General features: G+C 35.3%; 1 protein-coding gene across 9 annotated transcripts in view; it reads left to right on the top strand.

Moving 5' to 3' along the window:
* The window catches only part of LOC131435732 (solute carrier family 12 member 4), a 652,550-nt gene that overhangs the window by 481,874 nt on the left and 144,810 nt on the right, over positions 1–25,866 (top strand). For all 9 annotated transcript variants that reach the window (XM_058603892.1, XM_058603893.1, XM_058603896.1 and 6 more), the window contains 3 exons: positions 4,657–4,727; positions 24,497–24,617; positions 25,075–25,208. In XM_058603892.1, the coding sequence (XP_058459875.1) occupies positions 4,657–4,727; positions 24,497–24,617; positions 25,075–25,208 (326 nt within the window). The remainder of the gene's footprint in view (positions 1–4,656; positions 4,728–24,496; positions 24,618–25,074; positions 25,209–25,866) is intronic.

Below are 25,866 nucleotides of genomic sequence, written 5' to 3'. Positions count from 1 at the left end.
GTGCTTTGTATGGGACCATGAAACGTTTCAATTGAATATGAACATTTTTGTTGCATATCACCCTGTAATTTTGGAACCAGAAATCGGATTAAAATGAAAATCCGTAACTTTGTATGGGTAAGTAAGGACCTTCATTTGAATATAAATTTGTGAAAATCGGTGGACCCATCTCCGAGCAAAGTTAGTGAAATTTTGTTGGTGCATATCACCCTGTAATTCCGGAACCGGAAGTCGGATCCAAATGAAATTCAGAAACTTTGTATGGGGCCATTAGACGTTTCAATTGAATATAAACTCTTGAAATTCAGTAATGCGTTCTCTGCGAAAAATGAATGAATTTATTTTCACATTTTTGGTGCATATTACCCTGTGATTCCGGAACCGGAAGTCGGATCCAAGTGAAATTCAGGAACTTTGTACGGGGCTATGAGATCTTTCATGTGAATCTAAGTTTGTGAAAATCGGTTCAGCCCATCTCCGAGAAAAGTGAGTGACATTATTTTCACAATTTTGGTGAATATCACCCTGTAGTTTCGGAGCCGGAAGTCGGATCCAAATGAAATTCAGGAACTTTGTATGGGACCATGAGACCTTTCACTTGAATCTAAGTTTGTGGAAATCGGTTTAGCCATCTCCGAGAAAAGTGAGTCAAAATATTTGTCACACACACAGAGACATTTGCTTAGTTTGTCGAGCTGAGTCGAATGGTATATGACATTCGGCCCTCCGGGCCTCGGTTCAAAAGTCGGTTTTTGCAGTGATTGCATAGCCTTTCTATATGAGAGAGGCAAAACATACACTAGCATAACCTTTCCAATTTATAAAGAGTTTTGAGTCAAGTTTATAGGAGTTCACTTTTTTCATTATCGCTCTAAATGACGGTTTGCAAATTCATAGACACTTAACCCTATAATTCCGGCACCAGAAGTCAGATCCGGATAAAATTCAACATTTACCTATGGAAACATAATACCATTCACCAGTCACGTACTCTTGAAATCAGAAACAGAAACGCAAATAAATTTGCGAAATATTATGAGGCTGTTAATCCTGTAGATTACACCGTGAGATAGAGGTTTTGATAGAGTCAAAACCACATAAAATGGAGGATGAGATCGGGGTAAAATAAATGACAATAATAATAATACTTAAAATCGTACTGGACAACTGGAAAGAGACAGTGCGCGAGCATGCCTTAATTAAGCAAGATTCTGAAGATTAGAAAGATATCCTGCCGCTGGATCTCGCAAATACTTGTTTAAGGCTAGAAAGATGAACGCAAGCGCACATCGATTACATGTTTGGCTGAATCCATAATTATACGCCAGAGAACAGAATGATTACCTCACAATAGACTGAAGACTGAAAGGTGACAATGTTTTCTGGGAACGGCATAGTATACTTTTTGAGGACTACTTCAAATCAGAAAACCTGTTTTAATCCACCTAGTGGTGTAATGATGCCTTTCTCATATCAATTATACTATCATATATAATACTGTGGTATTCTTCAAAATAATTTTCTTCGATTCTTAAAAGAATAACCGAAATCAGTTTGTTTGACCGTCTACTGATAAAAACTATCAATTGGAGAAGATTTTAGGGCAATTTAGATTTTTTTACGGTTTTTCGTCCTTTTCAATGCTGATATAAAATTTTTAACACACTTTACCCTATATTTTCGGATCCGGAAGTCGAATCCGGATGAAATTCAGGAATTACGTATGGGACCACAGGACCTTTCATTTGAATCTAAGTTTGTGAAAATCGGTCGCGCCATCTATGAGAAAAGTTAGAATACATATTTTCATTTTTTACACATTTTATTCCATTACTCCGGAACCGGAAATCAGATCGAAATAATATTCAGGAATTTTGTATGGGACCATAAGACCTTTCATTTGAATCTTAGTTTGTCAAAATCGGTTCAGCCATCTGTGAGAAAACTTGTTTTCAAAATTTTTTGCACATTTTAGGGGTGGTCGAGTAGAAAGAATTAACATTTGTACTATAACTGCAAAAATAAAGAATTATAGAATAATCGTTGTATCGCATTACGAGAGAGATGGAAATCAAATTCCTATGAGCAACTATTGAAAGAAAGGCACATACTAGAAAAAGGTTCATTATATCCGTAATTGGTTCTAGCATGGGGAATTCGTATAAATGGATGAGAACGAAGACTTCGACGATGAATGTCAAAATTGATCAATTGTAGGAGATCAGGACTGTCAACACGTGATTGAATTAGACCAGCAATAAAGACAGCCTTGCAAACATTCCTACGTGCAGACATCGGATCTAGCTCAATAAGCCGACAGCGATCTTTGTAACTAGGAAGGTTGAATGGGTCCCTCCATGGTAGATCACGGAGTGCAAATCTAACGAATTTGTGTTGAACACTTTCGACACGATCAATGTCGATTTGATAATGAGGTGACCAAACGATATCTGCGTATTCTAATGTTGATCGATCTAGCGCACAATAAAGAGTCTTCAGGCAGTGTATATTGGTAAAGCTCTTAGTGATCCGAATTATGAAGCCTAAGAGTTTAGAAGCTTTCGAGATTACATAACCGACATGATTCTTGAAATCCAATTTGTGATCGAGAATAACACCTAAGTCCTTTACCGAGGGTTCACGTTTGAGGACATTTTGCAAGAGATGATAGTCGTATGTAATTATTGAGCGTTTTCGGGAACAAGATATAATGGATCATTTGGAAGCGTTTAATACCATCCTGTTATTGTGGCACCATTTGGCGAATGTGTCAAACTGAGCTTGCAGAAAACGTGCATCCTCTAGTTCCTTTATAGGATGGTATAGTTTGAAGTCATCAGCAAATGATATATTGAAACATTTCACGGAGAAGTTGAGATCATTGAGGTAGAGTAAAAATATGAACGGTCCAAAATGACTTCCTTGATATACTCCAGAGCTAACAGTAAAAAGAACTGCTGTGAAGTTTCCTATTTTCACCGACATCTCGCGACCAGTAAGATATGAACGCATCCAATCCAGTAAAGCGCCACTAAAGCCCAGTCTGTCGAGTTTAGCAATTGTTATTTGATGATTCATTTTATCGAATGCCGCTTAAAAAGTCTGTGTAGCATCAACCTGTAGATGCGATTGTAGATATCGGATGACAAAAGATGTGTAAGCTACAAGATTTGTAGATGTTGACCTCTTAGGCATGAAACCGTGTTGAGTTTCAGATATGTAGTCCTTGGATTAGTGAGTTGTGAAATCGAGAATAATTATTTCAAATAACTTGGACACAGCGCATAGTGAAGCTATTCCACGGTAGATAGTAATATCAGATTTGTTACCTTTCTTAAAAACCGGAAAATTGTATGATTTCTTTCTAGTTTAGAGCACGCCGTAATTATCATGATCGAGGCAATAGAAGGATCCGTACATTGGCAAAGCTTTCGCTGGAAGTCAGTGAAAAGGAAGTTAATTGAACTATACACGAAAACTCAACTACTACTTAGAAACTATTTAGAACCATAAGCTAAACTTAGGTTATTGAATTTATTTATTTGAAAATTGCCTTCAGAAGTTTAACATTAATTTTTTTTTTATCTGGATGTGTAAATAAAACAGAAAGATCTTCTGCCGTCATTTTACATACCGGTCAATTTTTTTGACCGGTGACTTATTAAAATTGTGTACTGTTCTCATGGAGGAAACTCCATGCTCTATAACAACTCTTGTAGAAGTTAGTTGTTATTCGAATAATTTCGCGGGCGAACGATTTTCCATATATTTCACGGTTGATCAGGATTGATTTACATATATTTAAAAATGAATTCGCGTCATACATTTCATCTTTATAATTATTGCGTATCCAAACTTGACATATGCCATTTGTTTTTTTTATTATACTTCCGCGTACCGTGTCGAATTATGTCAATTGCTATTTTCGTTTCACTCATTAATTCAACTCATCGAGCCGCAAACAGGATGGACAACCACAGGCTGCGGCGAATGGCTTCCATTATGCAAATTTCCCGGTAAGGATTCTGTTGTGCGGTGTTTTTTAACTCTATTATTCACATGTCAATATTTTTTTTTATTTTTATGTAAATATTCAATTCGCTACCGCGTTGGTCTCAGAAATTGATGATACATTTTAATTGCTTACTATTGTTTGCTCTACATAGAAAAAAATATTTCACTATTTTATGAGTAAGTGACAAATGTCGCGTAAATAATGCATTCACCGCATTTTCTGTTCGCAAAAGTAGACGCAATGATAAAACCTTTGGTGTGCTTCGTTTCACACACCTAGACAACAAACTCAGGTAAGCCAACTACAAACTTGGGGGTGTATGTTGTCTCTAGTATCGATTTGCGCACTACACTGTCTGAGCTGTCATCGTTGGCGACATACAAACGACACGAGTGCATCGGGTCGGGAGTCCCACTCTCTTGCATAGAACTGCCCTTTTTCCATGGAACAGTGCTTGAGCACGATCTCAGTTTTGCCCGTTTTTGTTCGGATGCTTTTGCGTTTGTTTATTCTTTTTTATTGCTCACACCAGGAAAAAAATTCCTCAAAGGATTCACATTTCTGACAGTATATGATATATGAATGGTTTTGTGATTTTGCTTCGTTTTCCTGATATTTTGTTTTTGTTTGTACCATTTCAGGCGAACCCACCGATGATCAGCCTTTCGTGTCCAAGAATGAAAAACTGGATACCAACCTGTATCTATACTCGGTAAGTGACTATACCCATGATTAGAAAGTGAACTTTCTCGGAAAACGGTATGCAAAGGCAAATGTTGACACTATGAGGAAGGCAAATATAAGTTTTTTTTGCATTCCACTGGTTCTTTGTTGATGTTGGACATTTCATTGAAAGTTTTTCTTTATTTCATTAGACTATCCTTACTTGTTCTTTAATTAAAATGTAGCAGTTTCCTGTGTATGCAAGCAGTATATACTATTATGTAGTATTTTCGTGTCAATTATTAAACCTAGATTTACCAGGCGAACAATGATGTTCTTTTCATTGGTATTTTTGTTCACTTTTCACGCAATTGCAAATGCCTTGTCAGATCAGTAGTTTTTGCGCGATCAGCGAAAACGAATTATTCAGAGGCCCGGAATGAACGATAAAAGCTTCTCGTGACAAGAAAAGTATCTGGGATCATCTGTGTATGTTCTGAGACTATGGAAATTCGGATGAGAATTACTTGGAATATTGCCCTAAATATTGACCCTTCGCCACAACAAGAGCTACAACAAATTGAGCATATATATCAGGTGTACAACTTTGCTTCCGCCGTTTTCCGATAGGTGGCTGTACCGGCTGGCTGGTTAAAATACATAGATGATAATGCCTTTAAAGTTGTTCTTGTTTTCGTATTATTCACGCTCGAAAATGTCTGTTTATGTGCCCAATTCTCGCCATTTGTGAAAAGTTTTACTTTTCTGTTACAAACGCTGGAATGGGAAGTCGCCCCACCCGCCGTATTCCCCAGATGTCGCCCCTTCTGACTTCCACCTATTCCGTTCGATGGCACACGGCCTGGCAGATCAACATTTTCAATCCTTCGAAGAGTTGGAAAAATGGATGGTTTCATGGTTAGCGTCAAAAAAGGACTCCTTTTTTCGAGCCGGGATCCGAAAATTTCCGGAAAGATGGGAGAAAGTTGTCGCTAGCGATGGACAATACTTTGAATAATACATCTGTAAGCACTTTTTCGCAATAAAGCTTTAAATTAAAAAAAAACGACGGAAGCAAAGTTGTACACCTAATAGATTAGAAACAGATTGTTTACAAACGTTTTTAAAGCACATTCGGCATCCTCAGGATAATCTCGAATACATCACATTTTTTTTGTTTTTATGTCTCCTGGATAAATCATGTCGCGCAGTCACATAACCGAAGCCAGGATGGCTCGGCGGCATAAAGCCGCCGAGGTGAAGGTGAAGGCGGCCTCTCGCATACAAACCTGTAACCGCCTCGTTTGCCCGGTCTACTCACAGCAAAGGTTTCTTTACTTTAGTTAGGTCAGATCGAGCGATAGCGAGGTCGGACAGCACACGAACCAAAACGATGTGGCGAAGCCGCATTAGATATTTTTTCATTTGCACTAAGCAAACGGGAAATACTAGATACACCTAAGCAAATGATGCTTAGTAGCTAATACAGTCAACAAGTTGTCTTGGAAACTCCGTTCTGAAGATCGCAAATCATTATTTTTTCAAAAGAGTAGTCTTTCTGGATTAAACGCGGGAAAATAAAGTTATCCGCTATTTCAAATATGGAATATAAAGTACAATTGTAGATCAACAAAACGGGTGTTAACGCTATCATCCTTCATTCGTTTTTGTTTTAAATCAATTCCAATTACGATATTAAGACAATTGCAAGATTCGGCGAAACGACCCTTTCGGCGAAATGACTCTTTCGACGAAACGACCCTCTTATGCAATCATAGTGAAAACCGATTCTTTTAACCCGAAGTCGAGCCATTTGACTCAGTACGTCGAGCACACAAAAAATCTGTATGTGTATGTATGTATGTATGTATGTATGTAACATATTTTGCACTGACATTTCTCGGAAAGGGCTGAACCGATTTTCATGAGCTTAGATTCAAATGAAAGCCCCATACAAAGTTCCTGAATTCGTTTTGAATCCAACTTCCAGTTCCTGAATTACAGGGTGATATGTGCAAAAAAAAATGAAAATGAGTGCACTAACTTTTTCTCAGGGACGACTGAACCGATGCTCACAAGCTTAGATTAAAATGAAAGATATAGCTGTCCCATACAAAGTTCAAGAATTTTATTTCAATCCGACTTCCAGTTTCGAAATTACAGGGATTTAAGTGGAAATATTCTTATTTAAAATTACTTCCTCACTTTTCTCAGAGATAGCGTAATTTCTTAATCTTATAATTATCAAATGATGGGTCTCATACATACCACCCAAATTTCATCCAATACTTCTGGTTCCGGAATTATAAGGTAAATTGTGTCTAACACAACTTGATACCGTCACTGAAAACGGCTAAACAAAACACGTAAAACAATTTCTAAACTTGCCTCAAACTTTCTCCAATCGGTACCCATTATCAGTAGACAACCAAACAAATCGATTCCGGCTATCCTGGTTCTCAGTTTCTCGGAAATAGTGGTCATATATTCCAAAATCGATCTCACTCTCTCAGCGATGGCTTGACCGATTTGCACAGGGCTTGTGGTCCCATATTGAATTCCTGAATTTCATCCGGATCCGACAACCGCGAAACCCGCAAGTTACAGGATGAAGACTATTAAAATAGATTTCAGTCACTTTTCTTGAACCCGACTTCGATTATTCTGGCTCCCGAATCCAGGTTTCGGAAGTACCTGCAATAGTAGAATTCACTTCGTTTTCACAGAGATGGCCTTACCGATTTGAGTACTGTTTCACTCTGTAGGTTATACTAGTCTATGGACAAATCTTCTGGTTTTTCAAGAATCAAAGAAAATTATTTTGAAGAATATCACATATTTGAAAAGGGTGTTTTTAAGGAACTCGCTGATTTGAAATTTGAATAAAACACATGCCAAATTTTGATATGGTCAATTATTTTTATTCGGTAGATAATTTCTTGGCGTTTAACATTTAAATATGATTTCGGGTATTATTCCGACACGACTATTTTCTACAAAGGTCATTCTAGACGTCCAATTTTCGACAACTTTTTTTTCGACAACGACAACGACAACTTGGGCATATTTCAGCAATGACCCGTTGAACATTGGTTTTCAAAGAATCAATTTTTTATTCAATAATAATATATTTAAAGGCACACTGCTAAAGCTCTAAGATGCCAAGGGTATTTTCTAATCTTGATTAACAACTAACTTAAAACTAGGGTATTATCATTAGGGTAGTGACGTATTTCGGTAGCAAAGGTCGATTCTGGCAGATTCAGCCTGCAGCTGGCGATCGGCAATGGTCGGTGGACGTATCTACGTATCAATGGGTCCGCGAGAAACACCCCCAAGCCACGGATACCCGGCGGGTGGCCCGCATGTTGGTCATCGAATGGAGCATTTTCCGTGGATGATGATGGTGATGTTACCTAAGAGATGGAAAGAAACATGGAGAAGTAATTTTTGTGGAAAACGGAGTGAGAAAAAAGGGGGTATGGGTTCAAAGAATCAATTGTTGGTACAGTATTACAAGTGGCACCATCCTGTTGAACCCACATTTCGTACACATTCATATTTTGAAGATTTGGTAACAAAAATTCATTGATGATGGTTCTGTATCGATTTCCATTCAAGGCGTCGTCCTTCCTTATTTTTAAAGAAATAAGGATCGATGATTCCACCAGCCCATAGACCGCTCCAGAGAATACATTTATCGAGATGCATCGGTAACTGTTGAACGACGTGTGGATTATCTTTGCTCCAAATACGGCAATTTTGGTAATTGGTGGTCTCAGACAGACGATTATGTGCACCATAAAATTCACGAAGTAAAAAACACATAAACAGCTTTAATTGAACACTGATTTTGAAGCGTTTTTCTGATGATTTGCCAAACAATACTAAGTGGAGACGTCACTTAACACTGTCGAAAACAACTTTCAGACAATAGAGTAATCCCTATTGAGCAATTCCAGGAATGAATAGACGAAAAAGTGACAAAATCAGAATAGACCTTCTCCGATTTGGATGAAACTTTGCACATGGCTTCAGTATGGCAAACCATAAGTTTTGAACCGATTGAGAGGTCAATCCGACTCACGACTGATTTTTAAAAAGGGCGTATGTATTTTTGAATTTCACAAAAATTGCCTTTTCACATTTTCACAAAAATCGTTGTAACTCCGAAACCGTAAATTGTACAAAAATGGCGTTCAGGAAGAAGTTGTAGGGAATCAATAGGACACTCTAAAAAAATATACATTGAACAAAAAATTCGATTTGTTTCTCAATAATTATAAAAAAATCCGAAAAAGTTGAATTGTTTTAATTTAATATAATTTTTTTGATAATTTTTATTTTAAAGCAGTTATTAAAACCTACAGATTGATGGCTATCCCATCCGTGCCTTTTGAAAAATGAAGAAGTTACAGCTGAAAGAGTTTACGGGTCTCGATGTAATTCGGAAACCGTTCATCGTACAAAAATTGCGTCCATCAAAAAGTTGTAGGGAATCAATAGGGAACTTTTAAAAAAATATACACTGAAAAAAAGATTTGATTTTTTTTCTCAATTATTTCAAAATGAACAAAAAAATTAAATTAAAAAAAATCAGGGTTTCGATTTTTTTATATACTTTTTTTTCAAAGCTCTTATTAAAACCTACAGACTGATGGCTAACTCATCCGTGCCTTTTGAAAAATAAAGAAGTTACAGCTAAAACAATTTACAGACATATTCGAAATTTCAAGTTCTCGTTGAAAGATAATCATTTAAACAGTACAATTTTATTCTACAGGTTAAAGGCAATAAATTTGTTCATGATATCCTTTCTTCTAAAAGTAGCTGTTCTTGAGATACTTGTATATTTAATTATAACACCATTTTTATATTTCCATGAATTGTTTATTTGCTTACTCTTAATTTTTTTTTTTAATTTTTTCAATTTAATTTGTTTGGTTCATTATGAAATTATTGAGAAAAAAAAATCATTTTTTTTTTCAGTGTATATATTTTTTAGAGTGCCCTATTGATTTTCCACAACTTTTTCCTGAACGCCATTTTTGTACGATGAACGGTTTCCGAATTACAACGAGACCCGTAAACTTTTCCATTTTTAAAAAGGCACGGATGGGATAGCCATCAATCTGTAGGTTTTAATAACAGCTTTAAAATAAAAATCATAAAAAAAAATTTAAACTAATTAAACTAAATGCTTTTTTTTATTTAACTTTTTCGGATTATTTTGTAATTATTGAGAAAAAAATCAAAAAAATTTTTCAGTGTATAATTTTTTAGAGTGCCCAATCGATTCCCTACAACTTCTTCCTGCACGCCATTTTTGTACAATTAACGGTTTCCGAGTTACAACGATTTGAAAATGGCATTTTTTGTGAAATGCAAAGATACATACGCCCTTTTTAAAAATCAGTCGTGGGTCGGACTGACCTCTCCATCGGTTCAAAACTTATGGTTTGCAATACTGAAGTCATGTGCAAAGTTTCATCCAAATCGGAGAAGGTCGAGTCTGATGATCTGCTGAGCATTTCTGGAATTGCTCTATTGAAAAAAACAAACCTCCTGAAAAGGCATCATTACATAACTGGGTGGATTAAAACAGGTTTTCCTGTTTGAATTTGGTTCGCTTTCGGCTGTTTAGTTTTATAACTTTGGTTATAAATTGACCGTCTGAAACAACATGCACAAATGTATCTTCAAATGTTTAACTGACTAATGTCAGTTAAAAATACTCGTGGTTTATAATCATACACTGATAAAAGTCCATGTACCGGTGCAATGATTAAAAATCAGGAAATCATGAAACTCTCCATCCACTATTTCTCCATCTTGACCTAAAGTGCAATAAGTTTTGTTAATTATAAGCTAAATCATATCATAAAATAGGAATAATCAAATATACAAGTTTTTAAAAAACTGTATCTCAGAAACGGAAGTTCTTGGCAAAACTTTGATTCGAATCATTTTTGCTTTTATTTCATTTGGTGTCGTATAATAAAACAGAGACAGTAATTGTTTAAAAAATATAATTTAGTAATTTTTAGAATCCTCCTATGTCGTTCTCAAAAGTTAAGCTAGAAAGTTTGGTTAAAATTGTGAACTGATTATGCAAATTGTTTGTTTTTCTCATATAGAAACATTTGATTTCATAATGTTTCTGATTTCAAAAGATTTCTACTTGTTTAAATGACCTTTCTGTCACGTCTTACCTTTCCGTTCTATGTATTCACATCCTTGCTCTCCCTCGAGTACTATCATTCTATAATTTTCATTTTCTGTTTCTACAAAATGGTCTCTGGTTAGGTGAATATTGCAATAAGAAAAAAAACATGTTTATATAATTTTTATAAAGTACACTCATTTTACGCATTTCATTCTCATGAATTGAGTCTTATACGGATTTGGGTTACCTGCAAATATCAAGATTTTTTACTGTGTATGTTAAGTATTCCAAAACGTCACTTACAGCGACGATGCAAAACATGGAAAAAATCGTCTAAATTTAATTTACAACTGTATGCCAATTGAAAATGTTATGTTAGTTTATTCCAATATGAACTTTTTAGGATACTCTAGTGATTTTTATGAAATTATGAGTAATGCAGGAAAAGCACCATTACCCTCCTGTGGATTACAACTGGTTTTTAACCATGATGAATTTTAGTCGAATAGAAATATGCAAAAAAATGTTATCTTTATCAGTGATCAAGAACATATGTTTAACGGAAGTTTCATAACTCTTTCCGTTTCATTAATTTCAGACGAATTGTTGTTATTGTGTGCAGTACAGCGTCGATATTACGTATTAATAGGCTCGGGGGCTAGATTTATCTGTGTGCCCCTAACTAACTAAATCACCTTTTTTATTGTTGATCGGTGGGTCCCGCCAAGGGCCCCCTAAAACCGTGGGCCCGGGGACAGTTGTCTGCCCCTCGGTATAAGCGGCCCTGGTGCAGTTAGTACACCCAAACCTCCGTTTACGAACACTTTTTTTACGTTATCTTTTTTTACGTAACTCTTTTTACGAACCAAATCCCAAATAACGTAATCTTTTTTTACGAACCAAATCCTAAATAACGTAAACATTTTTTACGAACCAACTTCGTAAAAAGAGGTTTTTGCATCCAATGAAAACAATTTCCGGCTTCATGGAAATGACTACAATATGGGTATTTTCGAATCAGAATTGATGAGTAGATGACGGAAAACGATGTTTGAAGTGGTTCGGAAATCCAAGATCTCGACTTCCGGTTTGTCGATATTCCTTAAAAATCTTTACAATGTGGGTATTTTCGGAACGGGATTGATGAGTAGATGACGGAAAACGATGCTCAAAGTGGTTCGGAAATCCAAGATGGCGTCTTCCGGTTTGATTCCTTAAAAACCCTTACAATATGGGTATTTTCGGAACGAGATTGATGAGTAGATGACGGAAAACGATGTTTGAAGTGGTTCGAAAAGCCAAGATGGCATCTTCCGGTTCTTTGATATTGCTTAAAAACATTTACAATATGAGTATTTTCGGGACGAGTTTGATGAGTATATACCGGGAAATTATATTTGAAAGCGCTTTAAAAATCAAAATGGTGAGTTCAGTTGTATCGGTATTCTTTGACGATCATTACGATATGATTATATATCGTTTAAAAAAAAAGCTATGTTTCTGACAAAGGTGTTTCCTGCTAATCATTATTGTTTAAATATTGTACTATATTTTCGAAATGACCATAATAAGTAGACGTCTGAACAGCTATAAAAATTTTATATTGTTATAGTTATATTGTATGCTTTAAATATTTTATTGAACAACTAGAAGTCTCAATCTAATATTTGGAAGCAACCGCAAACAATAAAATTTGGTTTCAAATCAATGACCGTGTTCTCCAATTTTTTTTATTTTCAGTGCTACACTTATAATTTCAGTTGTTTTAGTGTATTTCTAACATTTATGAGCAATTCTAACATTTATGAGCAATTCCATAAATAAAGAGCAGATAAATTGGCAGGATCGACTTTCTCCGAATCGGATGAAACAATGTACACCTTTTCGGTATGGCAATCTCTTCTTCCTGATAAAGGAACCTTTTCGACTCAATATTAATATTTAGAATATCGAAATTTAAAACCGTAAAATACCCACATTGTAAGGGTTTTTAAGGAATATCGACAAACCGGAAGTCGCCATCTTGGATTTCCGAACTACTTCAAACATCGTTTTCCGTCATCTACTCATCAATTCCGGTTCGAAAATACCCACATTGTAAGGGTTTTTAGGAATATTGATAAACCGGAAGTTGCCATCTTGGATTTTCGAACCATTTCAAACACATTGTAAGGGTTTTTAGGAATATTGATAAACCGGAAGTTGCCATCTTGGATTTTCGAACCATTTCAAACATCGTTTTCCGTCAACTACTTATCAATCCCTTTCCGAAAATACCCACATTGTAAAGGTTTATATAGAATATCAATAAACCGGAAGTCGCCATCTTGGATTTCTGAACTACTTCAAAGATCGTTTTCCGTCATCTACTCATCAATCCCGTTCCGAAAATACCCACATTGTAAAAGTTTTTAAGGAATATCGACAAACCGGAAGTGGCCATCTTGGATTTCCGAACTACTTCAAACATCGTTTTTCGTCATCTACTCATCAATTCCGGTTCGAAAATACCCATATTGTAAGGGTTTTTAGGAATATTGATAAACCGGAAGTCGCCATCTTGGATTTCCGAACCACTTCAAACATCGTTTTCCGTCAACTACTCATTAGTCCCGTTCCGAAAATACCCACATTGTAAGGGTTTTTAAGAAATATCGACAAACCGGAAGTCGCCATCTTGGATTTACAAACCACTTCAAACATCATTTTCCGTCAACTACTCATCAGTCCCGTTCCGAAAATACCCACATTGTAAGGATGTTTGAAGAATATCGATAAACCGGAAGTCGCCATCTTGGATTTTGAACCGACCCCAAACATCATTTTCTTGCACCCACTTATCACATCCGTTCCGAAAATGGCCATGTGATTGGGGGTTTCCACATTCATTACACAAAACTTTTTTACGAAGTAAATTCCAAATAACGTAAACTTTTTTTACGAACCAAATTCCAAATAGCATAAACGTTTTTTACGAACTACTTCCATTTACGAACCCCCGTTTAGTTCGTAAATGAAGGTTTCGGTGTATTTTGATAAACTGCGAACAGTTGTTTCCTAGTATGTTCTGTCAAGTTTTCTCAAAGTGAAAAAAACTAAGACGAGCATTTGGAGACCAAGACTAAACTAACATAATAATTGCGCAAAATTACCATCTTTCTCAAAGACAGATATTTACAACCTGTAAAAATTAGGCAGATAACTTTCATGCAGTTATTATTCCATAACTAACGCACTCAATTTAATAACGAATATCCGGAACACAACAGACGACCGACATCTTTGAAGCATTATAACGTATGTTGAACGTTGAACATAAAAATACGCCCTAATAGCATTCCAATCTGGCAACATCAAAGCGCACATTGCATGATCTGTCTGTGCATACTCGCCGTTGCATCGTACTACATTACCGATATGACCGGGAGCGCCAGATTCAATCGCCGAGCTAGCCAAGCTTTTTCCGTCAATTTTCCCGAAAACCTTCAAGGACCCAGCAACGGCCGGTTCCCGGTATCTCTTCACCATCAGGAGCTGCCCCGCACCACCATTAACTAAGGTCAAGTACCGCGTGGGAACATTTTCCGATGCGAGGGAACTTTGTAACAGTTTTAATACGTGTTGAGAATAGACTGCTACAGGGCCCGACAGAAGTGTAGTTTCAAGTGGCCTTTCGTTGCCTGTGTGCCTGCCAGCCAACCAAGCGCGGGTGTTGGTGGTGGTGGTGATGGTGAACCAGCAGACCTTCTCCAACTGTAGCTGTGTGTACTCGGTTGCATTGTACCAGTCAGCGCAGTGCTCTTAAGCATCATTCGAAAAGTGGTATAATATAGTGCATTGAAAGGACTCGCCAGTTTCTCGACTGCATCCCATTATGTATTCCAATGTTGAAATGAATGTGTTTGTATTCTAGCGTTGTAAGCACGATGGCACCGAGACTTCTTTTACTTCGTTGTGTACCACCACAAATAGAGCGGTTATTAATATTGCGACTGAGTGGATGTTAAGTTGATAATGGGTAGAGCTTTTCGAGAGTATCTAGCAACTCAGCAGAAATACAGAGAAACCAATTATTGTAGAACGGAAAACCTTGTGGACGAAAAACGACATTTGCGGTGCCCAGAAAAGCAAGCGGCTTCGCTCCATAAAAGGTCACCCATGTTTACTATCATGAGTCATAGAGAGCAACCAAAGTTCAATTATTGTATAGTTTTACCAGCACCAGTGAGGTAAGGTCAGTGCAATAAGTTACAAAAGGTAACTCCCTTATCGTTCATCCTTACTGAACCAAGATTCCACTGCACAGTGGATATTAGCTGCCGGTCAATGCAATTAATTGCAATCGGAAACGAGTTTTCGTACAAGAAAAGGCCTGCTTTACATTCTATCCCACTGCCTTTTTCTTGGGAGACTGCCCTTCTCCTAGAGATTTGGTTCGATAAAAAGTTTTTCTTGTGCCTGAACAAAAACTATCGACTGTCCTTTTGTGTAGGCATTCAGAGTTTGTTATCGAATAGTAGTGGCTGTGTCACGATAATAGAATAGTCCGATAGCTGTCAACTCCAAAGCAGGGCGTTTTTATGGCTTGGATCAATAGAAGAAGGAGGCATCCTTCCCGTTCGTGATGCTGTTATATAGGGCTTACCACTTGTGTCTGCTAGATTACAGATAGCAATGAATAGATTTGGTAATATTTATACGGTTAGTTTATTAAAGTAATTGTTTAGTTGACTGACAATACAACATTTCCCTTCCTGCCGTGTAAGGACTTATATGGAAGTGAAAGACTTATTTTCTGAAAAAATTGAAGAAAAAACCAAATGATCCCAATCTCTTACGTTTATTAAAACTAAGTTGATATTATTAAAAGGACAAACAAGAAACTATGTTACGAAAATATCTTGAATACTACTTGTCACTCTAGACTTTGGAAAAATATATATCAAGTGATCACATAATGAAATAAATGGAACTAAAACAACTAGCGATCTGGAAGTATGTGAGGCCTTCAACGACTATTTTTAAGAAATCCCGAATTTAAGCAATATAAATCCGATGGAAAATGTTTCATATGTCGTTAATTCAATTTTCCTTCGTCCAGCCACTGAAAATGAAGTCACTATTATAATTAGTGAACTTGATTCAAGCAAATGTAATGGATATGACAACATCTCTATAAAGCTTTTGAAAAATAATCTACGGTCCTTCTCATCTATATTGGCTCAAATATTCAACAAAATTTTAACAACCGGTGTTTACCGCAATTACCTAAAAATAACCCGTGTAGTACCCGTTTTCAAGACCGGAAATAGTTACGATCCTTGCAATATCCACTTTATCGGTTTCCAATAAAGTTCTGAAGAAACTACTCGTAAACAGAATGTTCGACTTCCTGAATTCCAATAACATCTTGTGTCGATTCAGGTATGGTTTCAGATCCAGATGTAGTACAACAACAGCTATAGCAGAACATTGGTGAGATTGATTCCAAGCAAGTAGTTAGCGCATTGCTCTTAGATCTCAGAAAGGCTTTCGATACACTGGATCACAGAATCCTTCTAGACAAGCTTGATCGTTATGGGATGACATAGTCAAAAGCTATTTATCCGACCGAAAACAGTTTGTATCTATTGGCAATTCATCTAATTCATATCGCTCTATTAGGGTAGGAGTAAGGAGTGTATCGAAAATAAGCTATCCACAAGTTTTTCTTTCAAATTATGATAAAAAACGATTTTTTATTCAAACTTAATATTGATCCTTTATTGTACGAGGTTAAACTTGAGTATAATAAAAACCGGATTAACTTCAAGTTATTCCTTCACGAATTTTCGAACTTTTGATCGAACGCTCTTCATCAAGTTCCGGACAAGTGTTGCATCGCATTTTTTGGACGCTTGAGCCCAATTTTTTTTGAACTCCTGCATGTTCCCAGCTGCCTTACCAGTCTTCTTGAAGACCCTCTTCACGATTGCCCAGTAACGTTCGATTGGTCGAAGCTGAGTGCAATTTGGTAGATTGATATTTTTCTCAACGAAATTTATACCCTTCTCCGCAAGCCAATTGAGAGTGGTTTTGGCACAGTGAGCCGACGCTAAATCCGGCCAAAACAGTGGAGGTGTACTATGCTTCTTATATAAAGGCAGCAATCTCATCTGGAGACACTCAGGTCGATAGATTTCTGCATTTATAGTTCCGGTAGTGTAAAAAATGGTTGAATTCAAACCACAGGAACATATTGCTTGCCATACCCGTACCTTTCGACCGAATTTCTCCACTTGAATCGACCTGTCCGCACCGCTCACATCCTCTCCAACGACGACAGTAAGGTATTGTGGACCTGGAAGGGTTTTTGAGTCCTCCTTTACATAAGTCTCATTGTCCATCAAAACTCATGCAACCGGACAATGCAAAAGACGTGAATACAATTTCCGGGCCCTTGTTGCTGCTCGCTTTCGTTGTTGTACACTTTGTTTCGAGATTTTCTGCTTCTTGTAGGTCTTCAGGTGATTTCGCCTCTTGATACGCTGGATCATTCCGACACTCGTTCCTATTTTTTTTTGCCAAATCACTTATTGACATTGATTTGTTCTTCATGATCAGAGATACCACTTTTTGGTCCAGTTTCGGGTTGGAAGAACCGGGTTTTCTGCCCCTTTCTGGTAGCTGATTCAAAGAATGTGTCCCCAAACTTATTAATTATGGTTTTAACACTAGCATGATGAATTCCAAACCGCTTCGTCAATTTTCGCATAGTAATACCCTTCTCACTTAGCCATGTGTCCAGAACCTTAATTTTCACTTCTTTTTCAATACACGACTTTTTGAAAACGCATAATTTCAACCGCACAAACAAGTAAACAAACGAAAGCTGACAGCCAAACGCACAGCATGCTGTGATCTGAGCATAAATCACCATCACAAATACATGCGTACAACACAAATGTATGTGGATAGCTTATTTTCGATACACTCTCTATGGGCTGTTCATAAAAGACGTCACGCCGCAAGGGGGGGGAGGGGGTGTTTCATAAAACGCGACCTTTTGCGACAGGGGGAAGGGGGAAGGGTTGTTGGAATGTGACGTCCAATATTTTCAATGAGCGCATTTTTGAAATACTTACTTATATTACTGCTTTGCCCTATTTCCTGAAAAAATCAATAAACGTTTACATTCTGTAGGAAATTATTTCTGTTGTGATCAGCAAAAGTGCACGGAGGGGTGAGTAAATCAGCGAAATTATTAAATTTGCCTAATATGAGTAAAGAAAAGATGCCCTCAAACGGTTTAACTTAAGTTATGCACTGACAATTCTAGTCAATGTACATGAGTTTGGGTGCACCAATCGCCTGGAATTATGGATCTTTTAACTTTCGGAGATCTAATGATAGGTAGTAAGCATATGTGGATTATAAACCACACAAAGAATGATAGAATATATTTGTTTGGTCGGTCGCATCGAAATTTCATGCTTCTTGATGTATTTAGAATTCATTCAGCAATACCACGATGGCGAAGTAATATCAATAAAACTAACATTAACATACATGCTGTGAGTATCAATAATTATAATGATAAGAAAAATCATTTTCAATCATAAAGCATGTCATGCAGCTGATTAATTTACCCTTTTTAACTTGAATATCATACACAGAAGTAACAACCCGGGTAGAAGTGATTTGCAAACTAATTATTAAAACCAAACATCTCAACGGTAGAAAATAACATTATTTAGTTTGAAATAAGAGTTAAAATATCAAAAATCATTGCAAAGTCTGCATGAAAAAATATCAACAAAATATAAAATTATGCCATTGTACATCAAAGCAAGAGCAAAACATTAATAGAAGACGAATTTTCAGTAATTTTATTTTCTAGCATTGAGAATAGTATATCATAAGAATTTCTCTTATCTGATTCTGGTGCAGTTTATTCAATTGTATTCCATTTGAAAAAGGAACCACTGGATCAATTGTACTTAGTGAAATCGGCATGCATCATCAATAACGAAATAAGATATAATAACAAATCTTAATGCCAAATAGAGATTGTCTAATCTATCAAGAAGATTCCTTCGATGCAATATTAAGAAAATATGAAGTATTGCTATGACAGCACAGGAACAAGATATGATGGTAAAATTTGTTATTATTTTGATTTTTGTTTACTATTCACATCTACCCGGGAGGAGTGCAGGGTTTGCTACGGCAATTCAAACGCGCCTTTCAAGCGCAGCGCCTGGTGTTTGCTCAAACCCTGTGCTCCTGTTACTTCCATAAATTAAATTCATGTCAAAAAGCGTTTAATTGAGTTTAATCAAAATAGTGCATCATCATAAACATCAGTGTTTTGTCGCTCTAATCACTATGTGGTGTGAATTTTTTTTAAACTAATTTTACTTACGCTTTCCTATTGCGTAGAGAATGCTGTCAAATCGACAATATCAATGTGATAACGATCCAAACTTATTATTTTCATGAAACTTTCATCTAGCCATTATTTCTCTTAATCTAGTATTCATTTTATTGCGAATGAAACAACGGTTGCGGGATCGAACACGAGATGCATCAAACGAGAATTTATGTTGAAACTACGTAAACGTAACGTAACGTAACGTAGCGTAACGAAACCGGTATTTTCCCCAAAAAAAGTGTTAAAAGAGCATTTCCCAAAGATACAAAATTGACAATGGCTTTTGTAACTAATTTTCACACCCCTTAGCGGGGGATCAACGATTTCAGACGTCATGTCATGTCTTATTTTGATTATATGTGATTTTCCTCCACCAAGATCAAAGCTGATCGAATCATCCAATGATAGAACTTACATGAATCAAGAATCATTTTAGCTCAAAATCACTACCGATTTTGTGTGACGGAAGATCAGTACCGATTTTGATCGATGTGATTTAAAGATCACTGATCAACTGATCTTCAAAAGATCAAATCAGAAGTGATCTTTATTGGGAAAGATCACAAGTGATTTTCTTCGGCAGTGATCTCGATTTGATGAGGTTTTGATCTTTATTTTCTCAGCCCTGTATGCTACACTAAGTAAATATTACTCCTTAGCTAAAGAAATAATATATCTGTGTACCCCTAGGAGGATTGAAACAGATGATTTAAATGTTTCATCAATTTCAATCAAATGCTTTTGTTAAATTATATAGTTAATATTATAAAATAATTTCGATGGTTTTGTAATTTTAGGGATATTTTTAACATGTAATAAATCGATTTTTCCCTCATATTTGTATGGTTTGTCATACATATTGAGTATGTATTGAGATGAATTTTATTTATTTTAAATTCGTGACATATGACATAGCGCGGGTGGGGGGTCTTTGCTGCTGTGACAAATTGTGACAAACGGGGGGTGGGGAGTTAAAAATTGCCAAAAAAAAGCGTGACGTCTTGTATGGACAGCCCCTTACCTCAAGGCAGTAATATCGGGTCGTTGTTGTTTTTCATTTATATCAATGATATTGAGAATTTGAAACTGAAAGGCATATCTAAGTTGTTTGCTGATGATACCGCACTGTTCTATCCGTGCAAGGATGCATAATTATTGATCCCTTTGATTGAGTATGATATCCAGATCTTGTCCAATTTTTTTACCGCGAATTTGTTGTCTCTGAACTTGTCAAAGACGAGATACATGGTGTTCCGTTCTCCGAGAAAAAAACTACCAAATCACACTCATCTATATTTTGATTTAATTGCAATAGAAAAAGTAGATGATTTCAAAAGGTTAGGTATTCATCTCAGCTTAACTCTTTCGTGGGAAGCACATATAAAGGCTATTGAAAAAAAATATCGTCATTGTCCGGTGCATTGAGAAAGGGAAAGGTTAGCTACTTTGTGCCGAGAAAAGCGTTAAACAGTTTTTACTTCGCTTGTATACATTCTCTCATTCAGTATCTAATTATTGTCTGGGGTCATGCATCTAAGTCCAGATTGAAAAAAATTCTGATCGTACAAAATAGATGCTTTGAAACTATTTTCAAGTTTCCTCATCTCTACCCTACAGTTTTTTTTATACTCCACACTAGTTATGGAATTTTTTTCTGATTTTAGCTTTGGGAGACATGCAACCAATAATGTTCATTCATAAGAGTATATAGCAGACATGCTAGTTTGCTGTTGTGAGCCAGAGTGTCCACCAATCTCGCTCAAAGTTTAATAATGTTCCATGGTCCCACAATTTACAATAATCTACCTATAGATCTCAAACAAACCATAAATGTCATCTTATTTAAAACTAAATTAAAACAGTATCTAAAATGGAAGATAGTTGATGATATTGTGTAATTGTATCGGTGTTATTTTATGTTATGTACCTTTTTTTTGTTTTTTTTTATTTATCACTTTTGCTAGTCTTACGTTGCTTTGTTCCAATAGTGATATTGTGTTAATTTGTAGTATGTTTTCCCTTATTTTTAAGCAAACTCGTAATAACTACCGTTAGCGATTAGTATTTAGAGTTTCCCCTGATTCAAGAAGCTTATAACTGCGTTTTATCCGAACCGATTAGGTTCTGCAGTTGATCTAGATGGCGAATGATTTTTCTGCGTATGGAATTTACAAAATATTTCTTATCTTCCGTCACAATCCGGTGCAGAAAATCCAATATTACAAGCCGAGAGAAAAAAAGGCATGTCGCTCACCATTTTTCGCTTTTCCTGTTGTTCATCATTCAGTTCATGAGGAACCCATTTTTCTACCTTCTGAACCTTTACTACGAACTGTAGACGATCATAAATGGCTTAGCGACTAACGTTTAAAAGCTGAGGACAGTACGTTAAAGACATAGGTTTTGTACTATTTTCCCGTTTGAAATCATCTCGACTTTGAAGGGTTATATCTTAAATCTTCCGTGACAAAGTCTAGATAATTTAGTTTAGATACGATTAGTACATAAAAACATGTATGTTGTCGCGTTCAAGATAAAATCTTATATTTGTCTATGAAACTAACAATAACAATAACAATAACAATAACAATAACAATAACAATAACAATAACAATAACAATAACAATAACAATAACAATAACAATAACAATAACAATAACAATAACAATAACAATAACAATAACAATAACAATAACAATAACAATAACAATAACAATAACAATAACAATAACAATAACAATAACAATAACAATAACAATAACAATAACAATAACAATAACAATAACAATAACAATAACAATAACAATAACAATAACAATAACAATAACAATAACAATAACAATAACAATAACAATAACAATAACAATAACAATAACAATAACAATAACAATAACAATAACAATAACAATAACAATAACAATAACAATAACAATAACAATAACAATAACAATAACAATAACAATAACAATAACAATAACAATAACAATAACAATAACAATAACAATAACAATAACAATAACAATAACAATAACAATAACAATAACAATAACAATAACAATAACAATAACAATAACAATAACAATAACAATAACAATAACAATAACAATAACAATAACAATAACAATAACAATAACAATAACAATAACAATAACAATAACAATAACAATAACAATAACAATAACAATAACAATAACAATAACAATAACAATAACAATAACAATAACAATAACAATAACAATAACAATAACAATAACAATAACAATAACAATAACAATAACAATAACAATAACAATAACAATAACAATAACAATAACAATAACAATAACAATAACAATAACAATAACAATAACAATAACAATAACAATAACAATAACAATAACAATAACAATAACAATAACAATAACAATAACAATAACAATAATAATAACAATAACAATAACAATAACAATAACAATAACAATAACAATAACAATAACAATAACAATAACATTAACAATAACCAATAACCAATAACCAATAACCAATAACCAATAACCAATAACCAATAACCAATAACCAATAACCAATAACCAATAACCAATAACCAATAACCAATAACCAATAACCAATAACCAATAACCAATAACCAATAACCAATAACCAATAACCAATAACCAATAACCAATAACCAATAACCAATAACCAATAACCAATAACCAATAACCAATAACCAACAACCAATAACCAATAACCAATAACCAATAACCAATAACCAATAACCAATAACAAATAACCAATAACCAATAACCAATAACCAATAACCAATAACCAATAACCAATAACCAATAACCAATAACCAATAACCAATAACCAATAACCAATAACCAATAACCAATAACCAATAACCAATAACCAATAACCAATAACCAATAACCAATAACCAATAACCAATAACCAATAACCAATAACCAATAACCAATAACCAATAACCAATAACCAATAACCAATAACAAATAACCAATAACCAATAACCAATAACCAATAACCAATAACCAATAACCAATAACCAATAACCAATAACCAATAACCAATAACCAATAACCAATAACCAATAACCAATAACCAATAACCAATAACCAATAACCAATAACCAATAACCAATAACCAATAACCAATAACCAATAACCAATAACCAATAACCAATAACCAATAACCAATAACCAATAACCAATAACCAATAACCAATAACCAATAACCAATAACCAATAACCAATAACCAATAACCAATAACCAATAACCAATAACCAATAACCAATAACCAATAACCAATAACCAATAACCAATAACCAATAACCAATAACCAATAACCAATAACCAATAACCAATAACCAATAACCAATAACCAATAACCAATAACCAATAACCAATAACCAATAACCAATAACCAATAACCAATAACCAATAACCAATAACCAATAACCAATAACCAATAACCAATAACCAATAACCAATAACCAATAACCAATAACCAATAACCAATAACCAATAACCAATAACCAATAACCAATAACCAATAACCAATAACCAATAACCAATAACCAATAACCAATAACCAATAACCAATAACCAATAACCAATAACCAATAACCAATAACCAATAACCAATAACCAATAACCAATAACCAATAACCAATAACCAATAACCAATAACCAATAACCAATAACCAATAACCAATAACCAATAACCAATAACCAATAACCAATAACCAATAACCAATAACCAATAACCAATAACCAATAACCAATAACCAATAACCAATAACCAATAACCAATAACCAATAACCAATAACCAGGCCTTTCATTTTTTTTCATTCAATAATGTAATATAATTTTAGGCACACTGCATAAGCTCTAAGATGCCAAGGGTATTTTCTAATCTTAATTAACGACTAACTTAAAACTATAATAGTATCATTAGACTATGTCGTCTCGGGTTCTCGCTTGCACAAGTTCTTTTCTCTTGTACTCCATTTCTTATCGTGAGCTTTGATTGTTTAGCAAGCCTCATCTTCAGATTCGGATAAGAGGACGGGTTCAACTGCTACGAACGGTTAACAAGCTTTATAAATTTGTCTATTTTTTCTGTTCTAATGTAATGAACAATTTAACGTACTTTTCCTTTTCTGCCTTCTCATCAGATAGCAATAACAATTTATGCACGAACAATGTCTAATATTTTTCAATCGATTTTCTCCACAGGATGAAATCCAAGAACGTCCACAAATCACAACGCTCATTTCGTCCCTGGCAAACTACTCGAATACAATCCCTGCACCGACGGATCCTGATGCGAAGCCAGCACCTGCCTCCGCCCGAATGGGTAAGTAGATCTAATGAAGCGAGATGATACCGGGACCTGCATGTACTATTTTTGGAACAATACTGACCAAAATCATGTAGACTTAATATTTTGGTCATTGAAAACTGATTCAGAATATGCTTCTTATTTTATAAATCTGGTGGTCGTTATGAAGCAGACAAATGAAAATGGAAAAATTACCTGGATTATTTAGGAATTAACGATCACAACTAATATAATAATTTCTAATGTTTTCGGAAGTTAGCTAAACTACTAATTGCAACCTACAATAAACAAATACTCACACAAGGTTTTCTTTTTTTTTCTCTTCTCTCGCTCTTTGGGTTACGGAATCAATGGAAATTGGAATCTCCTCGGGTGAAATAACCTACCAAATGCGCAACTCACCAACAATTTCCTCATCGAAAATGAACGAAACCTATGTAATACCGACAACTACTACCAACGCCGCCATCAGGCACACTCATTGGTGTCTATCTGCCGTGTATACAGAATATTTTCGGTGTAATTTTATTCATTCGTTTAACATGGGTAGTCGGTACAGCTGGAGCAATTTATGGGTTTTTAATTGTGTTATGTTGTTGTTGCGTGGTATGTTTATACATTTTTTCTACATTTTTTTTCATTACTATCAAACCCTGTTGCATTCCTTCTCATAACTGACATTGCTCGACTCATTTTAAACCCCTCACCTCAAACCGCACACCTATTCACAACCACACAAGACCGCTCACTCATATTATATCCTTGTTAGCCCCGTTTCGGCAAATAGAAGTAAGCATAATCAAATGAAGGTGTGAAGCCAGCGAAGTGGAAAGAGATCGATCGTTGTTCTTATTTCTGCTAAAGCCCTTTTCCGTGCGATGCCTCATTTGCTATGCCCATTAATTAACCGCGCTGTAACCCGGCGTGCAAAGTCACAACAATTTTCTGGCAAAAATACTTCAGCACATTATTTGCGCATAAATTAAAAGTGTTACCTGCTTTGCCTTTCCCAGCATCGCTTAAGGTTTTGTTAAAGGAATATTCACTCCATCCGGTCTATGGGGTCTGGGGTTGAGAGAAACTGACTGTTTAATTCGGCGATAAATTAAACACTGCGATAACACTGGATAAAATCTTTCAACGGTGGTTGCTCAAGACGAGAAAATTCGACAAGAAACCACATCGATGTGAATCAATTAAGGATTGAAATAAATGTGTTTTTTCTGTTGCTTTCAAACAAAACCCGGTAATCTTTGTGATCGAT

This window comes from Malaya genurostris, chromosome 3, assembly GCF_030247185.1.
Source record: "Malaya genurostris strain Urasoe2022 chromosome 3, Malgen_1.1, whole genome shotgun sequence".
NCBI lineage: Eukaryota > Metazoa > Arthropoda > Insecta > Diptera > Culicidae > Malaya > Malaya genurostris.
The sequence above is the reverse complement of the archived record's forward strand: the minus strand, read 5'-3'. Positions and strand labels throughout refer to the sequence as shown.